We start from the raw sequence: 23,407 nt of genomic DNA on the forward strand, positions 1-23,407 counted from the left end.
AAGTTTGGATTTGTGAACCTAATGAACATCAGCAATATGACATAAAACAATAACGAATCCCAACGTCTACATCTGTGTTATTTGTGCTGATTTGATATCTGTTAATATATGTGTGTCTGTGCACAAATGTCTTAATGCATCCTCGTATGAAAAATGTAATCGCTATGTGTGTGATCAAGTAATATAGCACAGTGAACATAATGAACAGCCCCTATATAAGCATGATATGATTTGTGCTATATGACATAAAACAGTAACAAAACTAAAACTATTATTACACAAAGTAGATAATTAAAAAGAGCAACAAGGATGTGAATTTACTGAAATTGAAAACTTAATGAAGAATGTATATTGTTTGCCATCCCGAAGTCAAATCTTTAATGAACATAATGAGCAGCCCCTATGTAGTTAGTCTTCAAAACTAAAACTATTATTAGATAAAGTAGATAATTAAAAAGAGCAACAATGATGTGAATTTACTGAAATTCAAAACTTAGTGAAAAATGTATATTGTTTGTCATCCCGAACTCAAATCTTTAATGTAGACGTGTTCACATTAGCGTGTTCATAGCTATCGTATGTTCATATTGGGACACTTATTGATCATTTTCTTCACTTTCAGAATTCGAATTCCGAATGTATTCATAGACGTTTTTAGCTTTTTCATTCTCATTGTCGTCGATCCGTTTTACTATATGATTATCCATATTACTCGGATTATAACGGAATCTTTACAAAATGGACTTTTTTCTAATTTACAATATCAAAACTATTATAGGAAGAATAAATGTAAAATTCAGTAAGATGAACACATGTGAAACTTCATGTCATTATTACATAAAGATCAATTAGTGATATTTTAAGATTTGTAACTTCCAATTAAAATATTTGGGAGTTACATAAGAATGATAAATTACCTAAATACTCTTACAATTAATATGTGAGTTACATTTGAACCTAACTAAAAAGTGGAACATGATTGGTTGATGTTGGTTAGCATAGTTTGCACGATAGTTTTGGTTAGTATTTGAACCAACCTATATATATATATAGAGGGTGGTTCAAATACTAACCCAATATTTTGTGCAAACTTTGCTAACCCACATCAACCAATAATGTTGCATCTTTGGGTTTTGTTAAAATGTAACTTACATATTAATGATAAGGGTATTTAGGTCATTAGTCATTCTTATGTAACTCCCAAATTATTTAATTGGGAGTTACAAATCCTACAATATCTCAAATTGATCTTCATCTAATAATGACATGAAGATTCAAATATGTTCATCTTATTGACAACTAATTCACATATGAAACCACCTACAACGAACATCATGCACGAACAGATATAAAGTACAGATATCGGTTTTATCTGCACAACCCCTGTTTTTGTTAATGTGCATGTCTCATCGTCGTGCATGTGTATCACTACGAGCATGCATCAAGGTTGAAGAACATGATCATATGACCAACATATATCGATTATAGTGTTCATTAGGTTCACACGGTGTAGCTAATGTTCATATATCTAGGGTTCACACGGTGTAGCTAATGTTCATATATCTAGGGTTCACACCATAGGGTTCACATGAATGTTCATACCTTGATATAGGCACGAAGATGAACGATTGTTCATACACATATTAATTAATACAAATTTTTGACCAATTTATCCTTTGAACAATTGTTCATACACATATTAATTAATATATTAATTAAATTATTGTTTATTTAATCTCATTTAATAATAACCGTTAGATGAGAAAATAAACGATTAAGATGGGTTAGCATAGTTTGCACAAAATATTGGGTTAGTATTTGAACCAGCCCCTATATAGATATATATATATATATATGGGTGGGTTCAAATAAAAACCACTCAATTTGTAAAAACCGTGAAAACCTCATTCAACCAATCATAATTTTTCATTTTRTTCATTTTTTTGTAATTATGAGAGGTTGATTAACCATTCTTATTGTGGAGGGTGTTAATCATGGATATATTATCATCTTCATTATTTTAATTTTAGAGAAATACATGAAACAGTTTCATTAAAATTTCATTAAGTAGTATATAAAACAATTTCATAACTATATATGAAACAATTTCATCAAAAAAAGTATTATATGAAACAATTTCACAAGATTAACAATTTCATGAAAAAATTTCATAAGATTAATGGCGGATGAGAGTAGTTTTTACGGTTTTTACAAATTGTAGTGGTTTTCATTTGATCGCTCCTCTCTCTATATATATATATATATGGTTTACTTTACAAACCATTCATTTCATACAAACCTTACAAACTAATCACATTCATCCATTTTTTGATGAAAGACCAAGATTGAAACAAACTAAATAAGTAAAGTAAAAAGAAAAAAGAACAAAGAAAAAAAAAAGAATTCATATTGGAGACACGAAAGACAAAACAGGGAAAAACATATTCTATGAACATGTTTTATTACAGTTGTTATTCATATGAATCCGATGCAATCATATATGACATATGAACCTGTTTCATTACAGTTGTTATACATATGAATTTGTTTCATTACAAATTGTTATACATACTTATGAATATAAAATCAAAGTAAAATTACTAATCGCTTCAATTACTTTTAATACTAAAATTAACAAAATCAATTTAAACCATTGATCAAACATGGTTAGAGATTGGTTTTTGAAATTAATATAAAAAAACAAGGTTAACAAATGAAGGAGGGTTCAAATGTTAACTAAGTTTATTGTATTAAATTTGTTAACCAATCTTGGCTATTGATATTTGAAATTTGAAATTTGTGGCTAAGATCATTAATGACATAAAGTGTAATTAATTGCACACATAGACAAGGTAACATAAGTGAACAATATTTACAAAAGGTATTTTAGGAAAATATTTTAGTTGACAATTAATGACCATGAAATGTTTTGTAACCGTCCATTAATGACAATAAGATGTTTTGTAACTGCCTATTAGTATCAATGTAACTATCCGGGAATTAATCTCATCATTGAATCAAAACCAACAGCAAGATCCCCGACACCAGATTCTTTCTACAGTTCTTTTTTTTGTTAATGATTCATATGTGAACAAATATTCGATATTTATGGGAATTGTTCATGTGTGATCAGGGGTGTATATGAAAAAAAAAACCCGTACATGACACAGGTGTGCATATATGTCAATCTGTGTTTGTATTTGACACAAGGGTTCATATATGTCAATTTGTGTTCGTAATTGACACAAGAGTTCATATATGTCGAGTTGTGTTCATATGGTTGTATGAATGTTCATACATGTGAATTTGTATTTATATGGTCACACATGTTCATCATTTTTCATATGTTCATTTGTGTCAATATGTGTTCATATTTATACCAACTGTACATATATGTCAATATGTGTTCGTAATTCACACAAGGGTTCATATATGTCAATTTGTGTTCGCAATTCACACAAGGGTTCATATATGTCGAGTTGTGTTCATTTGGATTTGATTTTTACTAACTTACAAAAATTTGCCCATTTAGATAGACATGGTCAATAGAGAAATAAAAACTAAAACATAATGTCTTGGACGAACTTTTGTAATTGTGTCATAAAATTGAATCTACGACATAAAAAGCTAAATATAACTAATATATGTCTATTTTTGGAGGTAGTTTCGGCCCAGATCGCTAAAAAATTGTTCAAACCACAGACCAAACCTGTCCGAGCGGTTTGACAATTTTTCAGATGGGACTGTAGCGCCAGACTGCTCAAACCACCAAAAAAGGTCCAGTTTGACTTGGTTTGAGCGTCCCATGGTTTTTTTGAACACCTCCACCCCTAAACCTGCTATATTTATTATGACAAAATTGATGTATAGTTTCCATTAGCAATTGGAAATTAGCGCATCATATTAGAATCAACAAGCAATAGAATTTTCTATTTGAAATGAAAGATGCAAATATAACAATAAATAGAATCCATCTATCATATCTTTCTTTAAAGACAACCAACCTACAAGAATTCCATTTGTTTTGGCTTAATGTCATATAAATTAAATGATTCAGTCATTTATTTGATACATCACATTGATTACCAAAAATGTATGTATGATTAGAGGTCGGAAAGGGATTTTCCACTGATGTAATCGACTACATGAGTGACGGCTTTCCCAAGTGCAATGGTAACTGCTGACAAGTTTTGCAAAAATTCCTCGGAAGTTGGTTTGTCTCCATCCACAATATCAGTTACGGCTTTTACAAACATTACTGGCACTTTCAGAAGATCGCTTACGTAAGCGACAGCAGCTCCCTGATGAAGAAGAATACAATAACAACTACTGCTACTACATCATCATTTGCAAATAAATAAGAAAGAAAAGATCCATGTTTACCTCCATGTCTTTGATCACTGCATCATTTGCAAGTATGGATGCTTCATCCTGTGGAGTCATATCCAGAGAATCTCCGGTAGACAGTTTGCCAACCTGGAACAAGATCAAATTTAATCTATGTAAACAGATCGCTCTTACAAACTAGGATCCAAATCGCCAAATTTATCATAGCATCAACCTTAAAATCAAGCTCCTTCACCAGATTTGGTGTTGAGCAACCCTGTCGCAAACCAACTCCATAGAGATCAAAAACCTGCACCAACGTTCAGTAAAAACTAATAAATCAAGGAAATTGCCTGCAAAATCTTTCCACCTCATGGCTTGTTTACAAATTCAACTGATCTATAAAAAAGTAACAGATTTATCGAATTGTTTACTACTATTTCTGAATCTCAAGAAAGAGATAAAAATAACAAGGAATAGAATTTGATTAGTTGATATTCAGAATAATACAGAAATTACTGAACAACAGCTCTACAAGATGCACTTTGCAGCCTTGTGTATTCATTTCTCAGGATACTGGTTCAAGGCCATGCAAGATGAGAGCCATAAACGTATTCATATCAAAAGTGCACCGATTTCAAGTTGATTCCCCAACATTTTACATGGAACTATGAAAACGAATATATTTAGCTTACTGGGATTGGTATCCTTCTATCATGAAAAGCAACTTCTGATGCAACATACACGTCACCAATACAAGCTCCTTTTGCCTGCAAACATCCAAAGGTTATATGAATTTACATCAAAGAACAATATTCACACAATCATCTGCTCTCTCATTTAAAAATTGTCAAACTCAGAAAAGGGATAGGACCGAAGATGGTAAGATAAAGTATTATTCTAGCAGAGACTCAGCACTCAAGCATGATTATAAACCTTTTCAAGCACATGGTAAAATACCAGTATACCGTGAACTTATTGATCTAGAAATTATCAAAATAGAATTGGGATACTAAATCACACTAAAGATCCTGACCTTCATCCCACATAAAGTAGAGACAGTTCACAAATGCTGTTTCTCCAACTAAACAAATGACTCAAAATATAGTCTAAGAAATATAATGAATCAGCATAACATCCATACTTTAAAACCACCAGCAGTCCCAGTATTGATGATGAGGTCTGGTTGCAAGGTTTGAATAGCAGCATAAGTCACAAGAGATGCAGAAATAGTACCAACGCTGTCAACCCCTGAGGAAGAAATAATTCCAAGGATTGGATAAGTTCATTTATGTGAAAAACACATTTACATGAATACATGGTGTATCAAAGACATCAGTATATATCAAAATTGTGCATCTCACCATCATAAAATAATTTATAAGAAGCTAAGAAATTAAGTGCCCCATGTATTCATGAGTACCATGATATATGATATGAATGCATAGTCCACAACAGAAGGTCGCAGCGGAAGCTTCTGATGACACTAGTCTTTTCTATTTTATGTCCACATTTTTTTCTAATGCAAAACGATGTAATTTAAGTTTGATGACATACATTTCGCAAGAATATTTTAAATTAGATATGAAAATTTTAAAAAGGAAAAAGAAAGTGTGCTTTAATGAGTTTAAAACAATAAACTCATCAACATCAAATAGTAAACTTAAACCATGAAAACTTCAAAATCAAGTTTAGAACCATTTTTGGTTTTCTTGAAATGCAAACAGTTAAAAATTACCATTTTCCCATCTGGTTTATAATTTTCTTAAATGCAAATGGGAAGACAAAACTGTAAATGTTGCTAAAAATGATGCCTAAGAAACAAAATAACAATAAAACTCGATTTTTGAAACCATACTAGAATGGTTGGATCTCATTCTGAATGTCGGACCTTTTGTAGTTTGTATAAGCAAAGGCAGTTCTCATGTTTTCAAGTCAAGTGTTGAACTAAAGTCATTCCAAATTCATCACAGGAAGTTTCATTATATTTCATGTTCTTGAAATGGTGAAAGATTTTATCAACGCTGATGCGACAGAGAATACATACTGAGAAAGTATGAACCAACCAACATCATCAAGAGCTGGGCCAATCAAGGAGACAAAACATACACAAACCCAGTCTACACAAACCCCAGAAAACGATGACCAACAAGGCCTACATCGCACTACAATAAGAAGCTGGAAAAACGTAGACCAGAAACTGGAAACACAGACCTGCATTATCTTGCCCACGATTCTCTCTCTTCTCTTCTTGTTGCCAGAAACAGTTATAATAAAATTCCCAAAAATATTGCAGATTTTCCCATTAGAAAAACTTCTAATCCTAGGAAACTAATCTAACAACCAAGCCAAAGCATCTGTTTTGAGTAGCTAAAAGCGTAATCAAAGACAGAAAGTAGACCTTCAACTTTAGAAAAAAAGTATTCTTCTGGACAGCATACACTGTTGTTTTTGGTGCATAAAAATCCATTCAGGAGCTTCACGAAGGTGTGAAGCATTGGGTTCGCATACCTGAAGGAAGTACCGCATAAAGTGCAAAAGCTACTGTAACAATCTGTCCCACTTGAATATAAAAGTAGATTTATGAACTCCATATAAGCGAGCTACCAATAACTCACCATAGTTTTAAGTTGGTTCAAAAGTTATTGAGTCAGCTTGCTGCTTTGTGTTTGGAGCGTTACAAATGGTATTAGAGCTAATCCTTCTACCATCAGGATGGTTAAGTTGGTTATGAAGTTATTGGATCAATCTGAGGCTTGGGGCGACTTAAACCACTACTCTCGTAACCATGGATCAACATTAGATACTGTACCACTCAATAACCTAGTTCATGAAAAATAGGACAAGATTAACGGAGAAAGAAGAAATCATCAAAAGTTAATGGCAGCAAGAAAGTAATTCAAGGGAAAAAAATCCCGACAAAAGGCGAAAACTGATAGGATTTCAAATTGGAGATAATTAAAGGTTTATGCAGGAAAAATCTCTGATTGGAAAGGGGTAGTTCGATTCCAGAAAAAATAAAAGTTGAGCCCCTGTTACAATGGATATTTTAAAATAAAAGGCGGAGGAGGGAGATGGCTTACAGGCTGGAACTCCGTGAGGAACCACTAAACATCCACAATACGTTTCATGTGGTTACCTTGAAGAAATGTCTAGCATATGTGAAAGAAAAAACAGAGATACCGCTTCAAGATGTGAATGTGGACAAGATATTGAGACTTACGTCAAAGAACCAAAATCCAGTATTTATCAAAAGGTCAAGAAGTTGAGGGTCCATAAGATTTCTTTAGTAAAAGTTCAGTGAAAATATCACACGTAACAGAGATTTTATGGAAACTCGAACAAGAAATGAGAACCAAATACCTAATTTGGTTGCCTAGAACTAATTACGATGACGGAATTATATTAAGAGGAAAGTTTGTAATAACCCATGTTTACTGTTCTAATTAAGGAATTTTAATTTTTTTGTCGATGGGAATTAAGTTCGAAAATTGAAGAGTCGGGAAGGGTGTGTCATTCCCTGGAACATAAGAACAGCAAGTTGGGAGTTCCCAAAGGAAACTCCAGAATCCCAGTGATTCCCTTCCCTAATCCTAGACCACAACAAATATAAACCCATATTCATACAACTACATTTGGAATGAAAAATGACTCAAGAACAACAAAAATTGGGAGGGCACACGGAACAAAGTTGTAAGACTAGGGATGAGTTTGAGTTTTTGACCACCAAATAGTCGAAATAAAGTATCATTTGAACCTTTAAATCATAACTTACTAAAACTTATCAAATCCTTCACAGTTTACGATCAACTGGTAGGGTTGTGGTGGCAAAACCGCAACCAAAGTGCTGGGAATCGAACTGACCGCCAATGTACGGCGGCATCAATGTTAACAGGAGGTAGAAACCTACTATGTGGGGATTATAGTGCCAACTACGAAATATTAACACAAGAATGTTTAAGGGATCTTAGAATCAAAAAAAAAGGAAGTTGACCCAATCAAAGCTGGAAATGTTAGCAATGATTGTTGCTAACAATTCCAGCTTTTACAAGTGTTAATATTTCTTTATCGACACTCTTGTTAACATTGTTGCTGTCATACATGAAGGTTGGTTCAATTCCCTGGCACTTTGGTTGCGGTTTCGCCACCCTACCAATTAACCGTAATACACGAAGGAATAGATAAGTGTCAGTAAGAGCACGGCAAAAGTGAGTCGTGAGCATAGTCAACGAAACCAGATATGACTTGTGATTAAAGTATGTGTATTTATGTAAAAGTTGCACTTATGCTATTTTGAAATGTTATTTGAAATTATTGACGTCATCATTGCATAAAACAATAACCCTCTCGAGGTCGTAGGCTTACCCAAACTTTTTAAAGCACGTGCAACCCAAGCTATAGTCCTTGACTTAAAGGAGACCATGGAGAAGAAAAATTGAGTCGAGATGTGTTGAAGTTGTAGCTCAGATTACGGCACAACTTTGTAGTTCGACATTATTATGTTTGTTGAAATCTAATAGTAGATTATTAATACCTCATGAAACTTGACTCTTTATTTCAGTTGTGATGTAAGAAATGGTCTTGATATTATTTCGAGGGATTTGAAATTCTAGAATGTTACAGTTATTGTCCAACTATAGGGTCGTGAAAGAAGTCCTTTACAGTCAGTCAGAAAGTTTGTTTCCAAGACTTATTTTTCCGGTACCTTTTCCTAGCTTTGAGTTTTTGTCTACAAGAAGCGATACCTCTGAGGCCACAACATTCTTGAAGATTTTTGCTTGGATGACTTGCCTTTGATGCTTTCCAAAAAGACTTGCTTTTGACAACTACATCTTTCACCTATTTGGATTGCTCAACCTTATACTCCATTTTCTTCCTTTTGAAGACATCCCCAAACTAGAAAACTCTCCTAGGATAAATTCTCATAAGACAAATATTGTTCTCTCATCCCCAATATTATAAATCCTGTCTCCATACGCACACATTCACCATCGTTGAGTTTCTTCTCCTTCAAGGGCATTGTAACCTTATTTCTTCACTAGTGGATTTCTCGTGGTCTCCTCCATGTCGTTTTCTCCCGATTTGGATTTCCACATAAATATTGGTGTTGTCTTCCAACTCTATCTCTTTGCTTTGTGTTGGATGCATATTTATTTTTTGAATCATCATATTTGTATGTTGTGAGGACTTTGTATTGTACAACAAGAAGACCATTGTGTGTTCAAGCTAGAGATTCATTGTGATTACTAACTTCTCCCTTCTTTGACTTACATTAAACTCAATAGAAGTAGATATAGATATGCATGACGATATGGAGTCTCTACAAAAGAATGGTACTTCGGAGCACTTCTTCTTCCCGTTGAGAAGCCAGTTTGTTGTAAATGGGTGTATAAAAAGAAGGATGGGATACTGGATGTTGAAGACTATCGATTTCAAAGCTAGACTTGTGGCAAAGGAATTTAGTCAAATCCTTGTTATAGATTCCAGGTCATATTCTCTCTCGTTGTCAAGCATACTCCTATTTTGTACCTTGTCAAGCATTGTTGCTTTAAAAAGATTTGTAACTTAGGCAATTAGATGCCAAAAAACATTTTTGCATGGAAAGTTAGAAGACATTTTTACGTACTAACCCGAATGGTTTATCACTGTTGGTAAAGAAGACATTGTGTGTCACCTGAAGAAATCTCTATGTGGCCTAAAGCAATCACCGAGACAATGGTACAAACTTTTTGATTCTTTAATGATCTCACACGGTTTTTCTTTGTTTGTATGATTGTCGTGTCTACACAAGAAGTGGTGAAGATAATCAATGGTGTACCTTCTATTTTATGTCAAGGATACGCTTATTGCAGCCAAGGAAGAAATCCAAGTTGTTAAAAGTTAATTGAGTGACGATTGACAAGTTTAAGATGAAAGTTTTTTGGCATGCACGAAAGATCCTTGGAATGAAGATCATTAGAGACCAAAAGTGAGCATTTTGATTCAAAGTCAAAGAGGCTACATTAAAAAGATCTTGAAAAGTTTCAACATGATTGGCAGCAAGGTGGTCCTGTTTCCAATCCCGAGAAAGCGTATATGTCACATGTTTTCAAGTGTTGTGAGATCATTGATGTATGCAATGATATGTATACAAACCAATTTGTCCTATGTCATAAGCATGGTAAACTGTTTTATGCTCAACTCGGGAAAGGAACATTGGAAGACGGTACAAACAATACTAAAGATACTTCTTTACACAATGAAACAACTAAAGATGGTGCCATTAGGTAGACACGGACTATGAGGGTGACTTGGATGGAAAATGTTCTCTTGTAGGCTATGTTTTCACCATTGGCTTGTATGCACTTAGTTGGAAGGTTGTTTTGCAACCAATGGTTGCTTTATCTACTACTGAAGCAAAGTAAAAGGCAACAACGGAAGCGTTTAAACAAGTGATGTGCCTCAAAGGCTTATTTGGTGAACTTAACAACAATTTGGTTGTATACTTAGTTTATCGTAATAGTCAAAGTGTTATCTTCAAATGTTTCATGAATGCACGAAGCAGACTGATGTGCGATATCATTTTGTCAGCGAAGTTATTGCTAAAGGCGACTTCAAGGTGAATGAGATTTGCAATGAGAATCAAGCAAATATATGACAAAGGTTCTCCCTATGGGCAAGGACTAAGTTCAATTTATTTTTGTACTTCGTCAATGTTTGTGGTTTGAAATAGCCCGTGAAGGTCTTGGCGGAAGAGACTAGTTTCTTGATGGTTATTTTCAAGGAAGTCAATACTTTTCGCTAGTATGATGATTTATGCTTTGACGAGCCTCATTCTTGGAAATTTGATTGGGTTATGTTCTTTAGAGGTGGATATCGAGTCAAGGTGGATAATGTTGTTTATAGTGCCTAAAAGTCCATTCAAGTGCTTCACGGGCATGAAGCATGGTTCACATGAGTGAAAAAAGTGCTCCGAAAGTGTAGAAGTTATCATCCAACTTCAGGGTTATGAAAGCACATTGTTTCCTGCACTTATTTTTTCAGCACATTTTTCCTTGTTTTGGGTTTTTTTGTCTACAAGCAACCATGCCTCTTGAGCCAGGAAATTCTAAGAAATTTTTGCTTGAAAGACTTGCCTTTTACAACTACATCTTTCACCCATTTGGATTGCTCAAGCTTAATACACATTTTCTTCCTTTTGAATGTACCCCCAAACAGAGAACTCTCTTAGGATAAATTCCTAGGAGATGAATGTGTTTTCTCATCCCCAATATTATCATTTCTATCTCCATTCACACGATCACATAGTTGAGTTTCTTCTCCTTCAAGAGCCTTGTAACCTTGTTTCTTCACTGGTGGATTTCTCAATAGTCTCCACCCATGGTTTTCTCCCGAATTGGGTTTCCACGTAAATCTTGGTGTTGTCTTCTAACTCTATCTCTTTACTTTATGTTGGATGCATATTTATTTTGTGGATCATCATATTTGTATGTTGTGAGAACTTCATATGGTATTACCAAGTCACCCTTGTTGTTCAAGCTAGAGATTCATTGGAATCACTAACTTATCCCTTGTTTTATCTTTGGTTAAACTATTCTAATTTGGGATTTAGTTAGCTTAATTTCTTTCCTGTTTTACAATACACTGCAAGAAAGAAAGGCCTTTCCCATGAAAGTGAGACAAATTTAAAGATAATCAAGAAATAGATTGTATAAAGAGAGCACAAAAAAGAAACTACGTTATTCTTACCTACTTGATCAGAAAAGGAAGTTACTTGATCATTTCTGACTTAGTCATCCATTTATGTTTGTATTAGAGATGAGGCAATATGTTCTAAAGATATTCCTGCATGAAATAAAGACCCTTCCCAACCTGGTGGGTCAAAATTCACATAAACAAAGACAAGGCTAAATAACCTGTAATTCGCATGATTATTGCAGCTATATTCATGTGTAGTCCCTAAAAAACTGCTTAAGGCTTTCTCTTGGCTGTACCTTTGAAATTTGTAATACAGAAAACTGGTAACTACTAAATGCTAGTGTGCCCATTTGCTTGGAATTTGGATGTGTAAAATGTTTCTATTGCGTGACTCGGGTAGAGGATTAACATATTTATAATTATCACATGAAATAGATAATTGTATGCACTAACAGAACACTTAAGACTCATCCATAACAGCATACGCGATTAATTGGACCCACTGATAACACCCAACACTCACCTAAAACAGCATCCTTTCCTGGCCAAATGATATTGACATTTAGAGCTCTGTAAGAACCATAATAGCGGACCCAAGGAGTTCCTTTCGGAAATCTGCATGATTGAATTTACAAATTACATTCCAAGTAAAAAGAAAAAGATGGAAGGAACAAAGTATTTGCAGCGTAAGGGACATAGCATAAACATATGGCATACACATGAGCAATCTTTTAGCCTGCTGACTCATCAATAAAGTAAGATTGAACAATGGGAGTTGTTATATCCAATTAGTCTAAAACAATTTTGTGCTTGCAAAAAAGTGCATAAATTTATCATCTTTAAACTTTTAATTTCCATGGTCCTATAGCGTTATGTGCAAAAAAGTCAAATGGAGAACTAAAGTTGTTGCTATACAAATGATTTTTAACCAGAATTCAGGACAAAACACCCACTGCATAATTATTTTTGTCAAATGTTAAATAATACGTAGGAAAGTTAAATAATCTGAAACCCTTGAACCCTAAAACTAGACTAGAAATAAAATCAACTAAATAGGAACAAAAATGAGAAGGTGAAAGAGAGAAAGAGAACACACATAGGATTAGTGTCCTGCGTTAGCTCAAACGCATTCACAAGAGGAAGTGCTTCCGTCTGCATAGCTACTCAACAAAACGCAACTCGATCAAACGTATTAGTAAAACCTAACTATATCGAATAGGAAAACAAATCGAAAGAGAAAGAGAATGAGAATGACCGATGATGATAACGATAGTAGAGATGGGGCGATGTTGATCATCGGATGAGTCGTGGCTGATGCTGTTATCTTCGTTAGGAGGAGGAGCCATGATCAGTGTTTACTTGTCTCTCTCGGCGAGAGAGAGAGAGATAGAAAAGCGTTTTGGTTTGATTTCAAGTATTCAACTGAGGAAGCGAATGCTGATTGCTGAACATGAACAGAAGGTGTTTCTTGATGGGCGACTTTCATACAATACAAAGTCGGATCTTTTTCAAATGCTGCAAATTTCACAAATATCTATTCTAAGTTTATAGAAAACATTTTATTATCTAAAATCTTGAATATTTTATATTTTTTCCCAATCCTATCCATTGATTTTCTATTCAGAATATATTTTCTAATCTGATGTAAGAAGATTAGGTAAAAAGCTTTAATCTCTAAAAATATTATTTATTCTGTATATACTAACAAAGCGTAATCGTATTTTCGATCTTGGTTTTAGTTTGAAGTGACTATGTAAAAGAGAAAAAACATTAGTTTTTCTTCCAAGAAAACCACAATAGTACAAGAAAACGAGAATGCCCATGCCTAAAACCGCACTCCACACAAAAGTCTATACGACCTAGGCCAAGTCGCCCACCTTCCACATTAATACTATGGTTGATTACACAACCTTGGCCACGATCCAGGTCACCCTGGACCTCTTGGATGTCCAAAAACGCCCTTTTTCTATCATTTTGACCCCACAAAATGTGAAGGTTTTAAATCGCAACCAAACACCAAAACAACTTTTATGTCATTTTTTGTATTAATTTATTTTAAATGATAATCAATAATTTGTATGTCATGTGGTACATACCTCAACCATCTTTTCGCGTGCACCCAACTTTGGCCACTATAAATAATGAAAATGAAATTCCAATGCAGTTCATTTATAGAAAAAACAAGATTAACAAAAACAATCAATGAAAACTTGTCTTTTTCACATGAATTTGAACGCTAGTTTATATATAATAGCAATTTAGGTCTTGCCCATCCACAACATGTGGAAATGAAGTCTGGACAAAGTTTGTGTATGAATTAAGCAACATATCAATTTCATTGGTAACAAATCAAGCCATCTATATCAAATGTTTTAAAGACCATGAATCCAAAGACTAGGGGTTTCCATCAACACAAATTGCTACTACTTTTCTTCATAACAACAATTACTCCTATGACTAACAACTCTCATGTAAAAAAACCATCAGAGTTTTGATGTTCCACTCTCTCTTAAACTCATGCATTGGGATAAAGCATATGCAAGTTTCCTCATGTCATTTCTAGTGTGTGCCGCACTCAGAGTGATCCGCAACCTGCAACTTCCAACACATACAATTAAATCTTTTCTAGACACTAATAAAAGAGGAAGGAGCAACCGAAAAACGTAGCGTACCTGCATAAGTTAGCTGGTACCGTTGGGGGCCTGATTGCAGTTATATGAAACCCACATTTCAGCATGTGCCTAGATGTTTAACAACAAAACTATCAACTATATCGTATGGATTAAAGAAAAACAAAAGAAAGAAAGAAAGAAAGAGAGGGACCGGCTGGCTTGCAACGCTTGCTCTTCACATCCTACTATAAGGGAAATGATGGGACTTGCAATAGGAATTCCAGTAAGAGCGCGAAAGTCTTGCACTCGCTTCCAAATAGCCTTTCTACGCCATGTCTCCTTCTTTCCCACCATCATAGCAGCTAACAATAAATAAATAAATAAATAAATAATGCCCATATCATTTGCTCAACTAAATAAGTAACATTTACCATGTGCAGCAGCAACAATTGGTATAGGAGTAGAAGTTGAAAATATGAAAGCACGGCCCCTTGATTGTATCAGTTGTTTCCACCTTTTGCTGGTAAATTCAAACATAGATAAATATCACTTGTTGAGCACCACTAATACAATAATAAAGGGAGATATGATGTGATATGATATCAACCTGCAGGCAATGAAACCACCATGACAACCTACAGCCTTGCTAAGAGTGCCTATGCATATATCAATATCACTTGCACAATTGAACTCCTCAGGTACACCCCCACCATTTTTGCCACAAACAAGTGTTCCATGAGCCTAGGGATCAACAGAACGTAAGAGAAACTAATATCTCATCATACCATCAAAAATCAGCTAAAAATTTGAATGATTTTCAGTACAAGATATTATTTATAAATAAACACAATAAAATAATCTTATCGGTAAATTCAAAAAACTTACATCATCAACTACCAACAAAAAGTTATGCTTCTTGCGAAGCTTGGAAAGTTGGATCATCGGTGCAAAGTCTCCATCCATACTAAACAAGCTGATAAAAGTCACAAAAATACATCCCCTTAATATACCTATCATAACACAGATGCAAGCCAATAGTTATGATTTGAACACCTAATAAGAAACAACACTGAATCAAATGAGATGCATGATGTTATACCCTGGGTAATAGAGTCGATAGGTCAAATAGAGTAGACTATGGTACAAGTGTCTAATGCACCAGTAGTCTGGTACATATGGATTAAGCAAGGAATTGTAGCTTTACGTAGTATGAGGTTAGAAGGGTATCGATCAATTTAGTGTGTGTTTTGGGTGAAAGCCTTGGGAGACATCCGACAGTCTCAAAATGCCTGGAAATCTATAGTAACCTTTCCAATTCCATATTGAAATCAATTGTGTTCATCAAACCATCAAGGGTACACCACATGACAACCTTTGTATAGGTAGATAATGACAAGATATGTAAGCCATGCTTTCAAAGAAGAGCAAAACTACAGATGAGAGAGAATGCAAGTGCGTGTGAGGAACGAAAACATTTCTCTTCTTCTACAAAGCAATTGTGCTGAGTTTGATGGTTGTAAACTTGTCATAGAGTAGCCAGTCATCCAAGCCATAAATAGAGCATAAGGACTGTACAGAGATTGCATTCAAATAATTCCAAAACCATGATCTCAATGCTATCTGTAGCTTTGAATATACTGTTTTCACCCACTCCTATTGCAGTTTTTCTGGCAATCCAAGCACCATTCTTTAGATACTGTAGTTTGGAAGCTAATATACTCAGCTAGTTAATTCAATTGCAAATGGTTGCAGTTGTAAACTGTAGTTTATTCTTTCATCGCTTCTCTTTTTCTACATATATGAGGTGTTAGGTACATAATCAAATATAAATTAAGTTGATATTAAAACTACGTTTCTTCTCCAAGTTGATACAAGTGTGACATTTTTAATCTTAAAGTGAAACAGTTAACACTAAACAAACACAAGCACCTTACCTGTCTGTCACAACTACTTTTTTCTTAGCCGTGCAATTTGATCTGCCAAGTAGAAAATGTAAAGCCTTAAGACATAAATGTGGAAGCATAATTCAAATAAAAGTGAGTAACGGACATATACAAAGAAATAGAAAGCGTACAGCAATCCATTAAGGTGGGTCATGTCACAATGCCTATAGATAAAAACCTGTAGTCTTCCTTGTCGCTCCGCAAGACGAATACCATCTATTATCGATGCATGATTTAGAGCATCAGAAAATATTGCAACACCAACCTCCGAAGGTGTTTCATTTACAGTTGAGAGAGAGCCAACATATCCCACTACTGTCATAAAAGCCATATTGGCTGAAAACCCTGTGGGACATAGAAGGCAATCCTAGAGTAACCGTAAACAAGACTGTGTCAGCTTTCAGTTAATAATTTTGGAATTAATATATAAACAAACCGTCACAAAACCAAAACTACATAAACATACATCAAACACCAGTTGGTTATGCAAACTACATATTTCTCATATTTTAACAGATGATAAACTGATCGTTTTGCTCACAATGACAAACACTGATTAATAAAAGAGCAAGCTAACACCTCTTTGTTTTTTGACTCTGCCAAACAGGATTCCAGTAGTCTGTGATAAATTGTATAACCACAGATTAGAGCAGAACCTCTTGGGCCCATCCCATGTTCTTGAACTGCCTATTTATAAAAAGGAAATTATGCAACGTTATCACAGACTATATATTATACAAAAAGATTAGATAAAAGAGCTAACATCAAACACCCACCTTTGCGGCAGCCTTTGCAACTGTTGGATGTGAACTTAGACCCAAGTAATCATTCCCAGAGAATAGAAGTAGCTTTCTGAATGGCTTAGGGCATGGTGCCACTTCACTAACTCCAATGCCACACGTCAGCTCGTCCCCTGTAAAAATTTGGTTAACCAAATCAGATGGTTATGCTTGAATGCTATCAATAATACGAAAACAAAATTCTAATACCACATATAAACACTTAGTTGCTTGCTACTCTTCAAAAAAATATCGAGGTCCTTCAAATAGTTTAAATGGCCTATAGAAGATGCTTCTGTACAAACAAGAATTTCTAGTCATACTTGTTAACCGAAAGTATCAATGACCACCACAAAATGATTTTGTGTGCAATCGATCATAAAACATTTACAAGTCACTTGGGTTTCTAAACTTAACCATCAATACTCTCTTTGGAAAACCAGCACAAAACCGTGCATGACGTATTGAGTAATTTGTGTTTACCCAAATCATTTATGAGAAGGAAGACATCACACCGTAAATTAAAATGATTATCTACCATGTCAATATATGATACTACCTAAGCACAACAAAACATAGAATTTAGTTGGGTATCGACATTAATTGTTCATACAAGCTTGAAAAAAATCATTATGAAGTGTGCATTTAGTTTATTCTTTGTAAATGTATGTACCAAAAGAAAAAAGAAGAAAAAACAACGAAAATCACCAAAGGGCCATTGGCCAAGCGGCATCCGGTAACCGCAACTTTGTGGAGGCTAGAGGTTCAAGTCTCACCAAAGGTGAGAAGTATGTGTGAGTTTAATTTACCGTATATAAATGTTATATACATCAAACATAACATTGAAAATCTGCAACCAAAAATAATACGGAAATTGACTTTGTCTTCCTCAAAATGTAGATTACAGTGCAAATGCTAAAAGTTGAATGTGTTAGATCATACCAGAACTAGGAACATCTTGGACCCATCTCTGAAATGTAGACTCTGCAATCTCTATTTCAACAGAAGCCCTATCCCATTGACGAATACCATCAAATACCTCGAAAGCATGGTCAGGTTTGGGATCAATTTCAAAGGGATGATAGGGGTAATTAATGGGTCGTAGAGACCGTAAGATTTTCATAGACTCCAATCTTGAAAGCGCCTGCTCTACCCATTCGTCCCAACAAGACATCTCCACTCTCGAACAAAATGTGAAGATACTATCGAGTTCTCCAGATTCAGGGGATACTTACCAATTTTTTTGTGAGCATTGTACTAATACGAGGCTCTGTATGATGAAAGAAGCTTTGTCTGTAGTCTGACTGTGAGGTCGAGGAATGGAGTCGATTGGCTTCAAAGACGTCTTCAGGATTCAGTTCGGTCGATGAAACTGAGGAGGAGGGACGTTGGACTTAATTTAGGTCAAACTAAACTGTTCAGAAGTTGGAGGCCCAGGTAAAAGCCCAGCCCATAAAATATCAAGAATTTAAAATGTTTTTATTAATTTTGTAAAATTTAGGTTTCAAACATTTGTAAAATTCAAAATGTTTTTATTAATTTTCTCCATTCTTTCTCGAATTTGGAGAAAAAAAAGGAAGAGATGGAAAAGAACGAAATGAAGATAATCTTTTTGTTTGTGTTTTTAAAAATGAAAGACAACTAAGTAAATAAAAAGTTTTGGAAGAAAACTTATGATTTCTGTTTTTTTCATTCTCTTTCCTTTCACGTCTATAAGGAAAGTTTTGGAAGAAAACTTATATTGCGTTTTCAAAATTAAGAAGAAAATAAATGGAAATAATTTTTTTTTATTTGTGTTTCATGTCGTATAATAAAAAGATCTATTTTTATTAGATTGTTCATCGATATAACTTTTTAGATTGTGTTGTAATTTGGTCTTAACAACTTACTGTAATGTTATTGTATATGACTCAAACTTGTTGGCAAGTTCTATTAAGTAGTATACTAAACAAGAACGTTAAACATCCTAAAACGCCATTAATTTTATTGTAGTGCTGGGTTGAGATGAATGAGAAAATACATGACAAATGTAGGTTGGTATATAATGCATAAATCCTGCAAATTAAAGGACAACCATTGATTAATTAGAAATGGCACGCACTTATAAAACTATTCCATCGTATATTTAGTGGTGTTGTCAAATGTCAAATACTTGTCACTTGTCGTTAATTTGTTGTTTGAATGTGCATGGAGATATTCCTATTTAGAGGAAGTTTTTAATGATTAAAAATCACGAGAATCTAAAAGAATTAGTTATCACAAACTACTAATTCGTATTAATTAAAGGCTGCTACATGACTTGAGATATTACAATCTAAAAGAATTAGTTATCACCTTGGTAAAAAGAAAATTTTGATACACTATAATATATATATTACTGTCTTATTTACAATTTGTAATCCAAATTAAATGCACCATCAATCTAAGCCAATGAAGCATGCATGGTATTAGTTTAGATGTATTAAAATGTTAGTAGGAGGAGGATGATGAGGATTAGGGTAGTAGATGGAGCAGTAGAAGCAGCATTGGGAAGCATTGGAAAAGTGTGTGGAGGTGGCATCACACAGTTTTCACCACCAAAATAGATGCTTCTGGGAAAACCCCAACCATTGTGTAATGTGAATGTTGCAGGATCCTTGCCTAACACTATCTCCGTCGATACTGAACCCACTCCATCCTTTTCTGCGTTCAGAAGGTCCGTGTTGTAGTAGTCGATACCCCAAAACAAGGCTACATCATCTGCAACCAGCTGATAATCATTTAGTATATGTATAATATATAGGAATTAGGAAGTCTAGCTAGACCTTTTAATTTTAATTTTGAAAATATAATATGAAAGTTGGCATTTAATTACCGGGGATCCCAGCAGTGTGGAGCAAGGTGCTGTTGAAACTGTAAGTTGTTGCAGATGGACCAAAACCGGGATGATTCACCAACAGGTTCCAGTTAGTGTAGTTTCTATCGTAGTTTAGATTGGTAACTGTCAGTTTCACCCTCCAGTGATCCATATAGTTGTTTTTAATGTGCCAATGGACTCGAAGGGGACACATATGATTACTGCATCTCACTGTGTCCGAACTACCCATGAATTCTGTCTCAAGCGAAGAATCATGACTAGAACCACTGCATGCATGTCCATCACATACACATGTACACTCATTAATTAGAAAACAAGTAATTACAAATTAACTAGGTTTAGAGAAAAGATAGATAGATAGATACCTAATGCAGAAGGATGTTTTCTTGTCTGCTGGTCTGCATCCACAACTGCATTGAGGGCATGCTGTGATTTGTGGGTTATAAAATGTTGATAATGAAACACAACATACTGGCATTTTGTTAGCCAGAAAACTAGAATATGTGCATGTTGCTTTCCATGTTCCTGGAATCCCAGAATGATTTGAATTAATAAAACTATTGAATTTGAGCTAGAAATTAATTAACTAAATACTTACTAAAAACTTGTTCTTCTCTTCTTCCCCCAATGACCAGAGAAACTGTTGGTTCAGTGTCCTCCAGAGGGCTACAAGTATAGCCAGGTCCGGGTACCAATAAAGTAAGATTTATAGGCATCTGTACGACTTGCAAGTTACCCACAACCATGTTGAAAGAGGAAGATGATTGTTGAGCGTTAATTGCTCTGGCAGTAAGAACACCACCATGCATGAGATCAACTATTTGTGGGGTGGGTATGCAGCAATGTGGTATCTCATCTTTGAAACTAGAGCAATTCCCTTGGTGTGTTGCAATAGCACCGGATATGGACCAAATCACCTCCTTGTTGCTCCATGTGAACCCCAACTTCCATCCAGGTTTGTTTACATGACGATATTGATAGTAGTTTTGGATACTTACCCTTGCCTAAGATATATAACCAAGTAATTAAGATGATCAATGAGAATTTTAAATAACGATATCAAAACTCTCCTTTAATTTGGGTTCTTGCACACTGCACATTAATAGATACGATCGACTTGTTAAGTTACAACGAAAATTTTCAACTTGATATCATCAGTTGGAGATTGAGCTAGGATTCACCTATATTAAGATAAACCAAGCAAAAATAGAGAATCTTGAATTGAATTAAAGAAAAAGTTAAGTAACCAACCACATAGCCATCATGTGTCCATTGAAGTATGTCGAAAGCTACTGTAACATTCCCATTTGGATCCAATGGGTCATAGCAATCTGCAGTAAGATAGATAATCCTAGCTGCTGATTAATTAGTAAATAAAAGTAGTTAATTAGTTGCATCAATTAATGCAAAAGGGAAGTAAGATAGATGCCTGTGAAACTGCAAATCGCAAATAAGAAGACCAAGATCAACGAAAAACACCATTGGGGCTCCATTAATTTGTTGAGTATGAGTAAGTTAAGATGGAAAAAAGTTGCAATGGAAGGGGACAAAATATATATCCTACAATGGTATGAGGAAAAATCATCTAGATGCCAAATTCGGTGTGAATAAGCCAAATATCATTGAAAACTTCACCAGATAATAAAAGACAAATTCAAATGGAACAAGCTCTCACTCTCGCATTTGGGAGATTACCCATGAATTCTAATATATATATAGAGAACGTTCAAATGAAAACCGCCCTCATTTGTGTAAACCGTACAAACCACCCTCATACGTACATTTCATTGTTTAATCTTATGAAATTTTTTCATGAAATTGTTTAATTTTGTGAAATTGTTTCATATAATACTTTTTTTGATGAATTTGTTTCATATATGGTTATGAAATTGTTTCATATAATATTTAATGAAATTTTAATGAAACTGTTTCATGTATTTCTCTAAAATTAAAATAATGAAGATGACAATATCCATGATTAACACTTTCCACAATAAAAATGGTTAATCAACCTCTCATAATTACAAAAAAAATGAACAAAATAAAAAATTATAATTGGTTGAATGTGGTTTTCACGGTTTATACAAATTGGGTGGTTTTTATTTGAACGCTCCCCTATATATATATATATATATATATATATATATATATATATATATATATCGGTGTTGGTTCAAATGCTAACCAAAATTATCGTGTTAACTTTGTTAACCGATCTTGACCGTTAATTTGAATAATAAACGGTTGTGATTTAATGATATTTAAAAATTAATTAATAAATWAATATTTTCAATTAACATATGTGAACAAAATATCAAAAGGTATTTAGGTAAAAAATAATATATCTTTGATACACGAGTTGTCAGACATATGAACAACTTGTGTATATCTTCAAACCACATCAAACAAAAAAGATTAGACATATGAACAACATGTGAACCGTATGAACATCTTCTGTATCTTCATGAGCCAACTCTGCTATATGTATAGGAACACCTATGAACCAAGACATCTAAGGTTTTGTGTTTTCATACGTGTTCACATGTTTTCACATGTTCTGTGTGTGTATGTATTCATATGAACATCTAGTGACTTGAATATACATGAACACTTATGAATCACGGCATCTAAGGCTGTGTGATTTCTGATGTGTTCATATGTTAAATGTGAGAACTGTCAATTAAAATAAATATGAATTATAGAACGTGAACACGTGTGAAACCTCAATGTCAATATTGCATCATGATCAATTGTGATATTTTCAAATTTGTAACTCCCAATTGATTATTTGGGAGTTACATAAAATGACAAATTACTTAAATACCCTTGTATTTAATATATGAGTTACATTTGAACCAAAGGAAAAGATAGAATATGATTGGTTGAGCTTGGTTAACATAGTTAACACAAATAATTTGTTAGCATTTGAACCAAGTTCTCTCTCTATATTATATATATATATATATATATATATATATATATAGGGAAACGATCAAATGAAAACCATTCAATCTGTAAAAACCGTAAAAACTTCATTCCACCAATCATAATTTTTCATTTTGTTCATATTTTTGTAATTATAAGAGGTTAATTAATCATTTTTATTGTGGAGGATATTAATCATGGATATTATCATCTTCATTATTTTAATTTTAGAGAAATACATGAAACAGTTTCATTAAAATTTCATTAAGTAGTATATGAAACAATTTC

At 34.0% G+C, this 23,407-nt stretch overlaps 3 protein-coding genes across 3 annotated transcripts; all 3 read right to left on the reverse strand.

The window, feature by feature from the left end:
• Window positions 1–3,954: 3,954 nt before the first annotated feature.
• LOC112523486 (5'-methylthioadenosine/S-adenosylhomocysteine nucleosidase 2-like) lies at window positions 3,955–13,533 on the reverse strand. The gene is made up of 8 exons (XM_025133106.1): window positions 13,259–13,533; window positions 13,100–13,163; window positions 12,527–12,618; window positions 5,471–5,577; window positions 5,022–5,096; window positions 4,562–4,636; window positions 4,384–4,476; window positions 3,955–4,301 (listed from the first exon to the last, which is right to left on the reverse strand). The coding sequence occupies exons 1-8, from the start codon at window positions 13,347–13,349 to the stop codon at window positions 4,104–4,106; spliced, it is 795 nt and encodes a 264-aa protein (XP_024988874.1). The 5' UTR covers window positions 13,350–13,533; the 3' UTR covers window positions 3,955–4,103.
• Window positions 13,534–14,336: 803 nt separating this feature from the next.
• LOC112522995 (8-amino-7-oxononanoate synthase) lies at window positions 14,337–18,702 on the reverse strand. Its single transcript, XM_025132386.1, has 11 exons — window positions 18,280–18,702; window positions 17,335–17,471; window positions 17,138–17,245; window positions 16,690–16,925; window positions 16,550–16,591; window positions 15,501–15,588; window positions 15,223–15,356; window positions 15,047–15,135; window positions 14,827–14,977; window positions 14,676–14,744; window positions 14,337–14,595 (listed from the first exon to the last, which is right to left on the reverse strand). The coding sequence occupies exons 1-11, from the start codon at window positions 18,509–18,511 to the stop codon at window positions 14,487–14,489; spliced, it is 1,395 nt and encodes a 464-aa protein (XP_024988154.1). The 5' UTR covers window positions 18,512–18,702; the 3' UTR covers window positions 14,337–14,486.
• Window positions 18,703–19,798: 1,096 nt separating this feature from the next.
• Window positions 19,799–21,893, reverse strand: LOC112523929 (COBRA-like protein 1). Its single transcript, XM_025133601.1, has 6 exons — window positions 21,890–21,893; window positions 21,446–21,552; window positions 20,793–21,198; window positions 20,560–20,719; window positions 20,192–20,451; window positions 19,799–20,076 (listed from the first exon to the last, which is right to left on the reverse strand). The coding sequence occupies exons 1-6, from the start codon at window positions 21,891–21,893 to the stop codon at window positions 19,799–19,801; spliced, it is 1,215 nt and encodes a 404-aa protein (XP_024989369.1).
• Between the last annotated feature and the right edge of the window lie 1,514 nt (window positions 21,894–23,407).

This window comes from Cynara cardunculus, assembly GCF_001531365.2.
Source record: "Cynara cardunculus var. scolymus isolate 2C chromosome LG 12, CcrdV1, whole genome shotgun sequence".
Taxonomy (NCBI): domain Eukaryota; kingdom Viridiplantae; phylum Streptophyta; class Magnoliopsida; order Asterales; family Asteraceae; genus Cynara; species Cynara cardunculus.

What these genes read in the sequence shown, in the direction of transcription:
- LOC112523486 (XM_025133106.1), bottom strand. Translation starts at nt 13,349, where the DNA reads ATGGCTCCTCCTCCTAACGAAGATAACAGCATCAGCCACGACTCATCC. An exon ending in ACGCAGGACACTAATCCTAT is followed by an intron (nt 12,619 to 13,099) that starts GTGTGTTCTCTT and finishes TCAATCATGCAG; the next exon opens with ATTTCCGAAAGGAACTCCTT. An exon ending in ATAGAAGGATACCAATCCCA is followed by an intron (nt 4,637 to 5,021) that starts GTAAGCTAAATA and finishes ACGTTGGTGCAG; the next exon opens with GTTTTTGATCTCTATGGAGT.
- LOC112523929 (XM_025133601.1), bottom strand. An exon ending in AAGAGAAGAACAAGTTTTTA is followed by an intron (nt 20,720 to 20,792) that starts GTAAGTATTTAG and finishes CTGGGATTCCAG; the next exon opens with GAACATGGAAAGCAACATGC. An exon ending in AAAACATCCTTCTGCATTAG is followed by an intron (nt 20,452 to 20,559) that starts GTATCTATCTAT and finishes CAGTGGTTCTAG; the next exon opens with TCATGATTCTTCGCTTGAGA.
- LOC112522995 (XM_025132386.1), bottom strand. Translation starts at nt 18,511, where the DNA reads ATGTCTTGTTGGGACGAATGGGTAGAGCAGGCGCTTTCAAGATTGGAG. An exon ending in CAGAGTCAAAAAACAAAGAG is followed by an intron (nt 16,926 to 17,137) that starts GTGTTAGCTTGC and finishes CGGTTACTCTAG; the next exon opens with GATTGCCTTCTATGTCCCAC. An exon ending in ACCCACCTTAATGGATTGCT is followed by an intron (nt 16,592 to 16,689) that starts GTACGCTTTCTA and finishes TCTACTTGGCAG; the next exon opens with ATCAAATTGCACGGCTAAGA.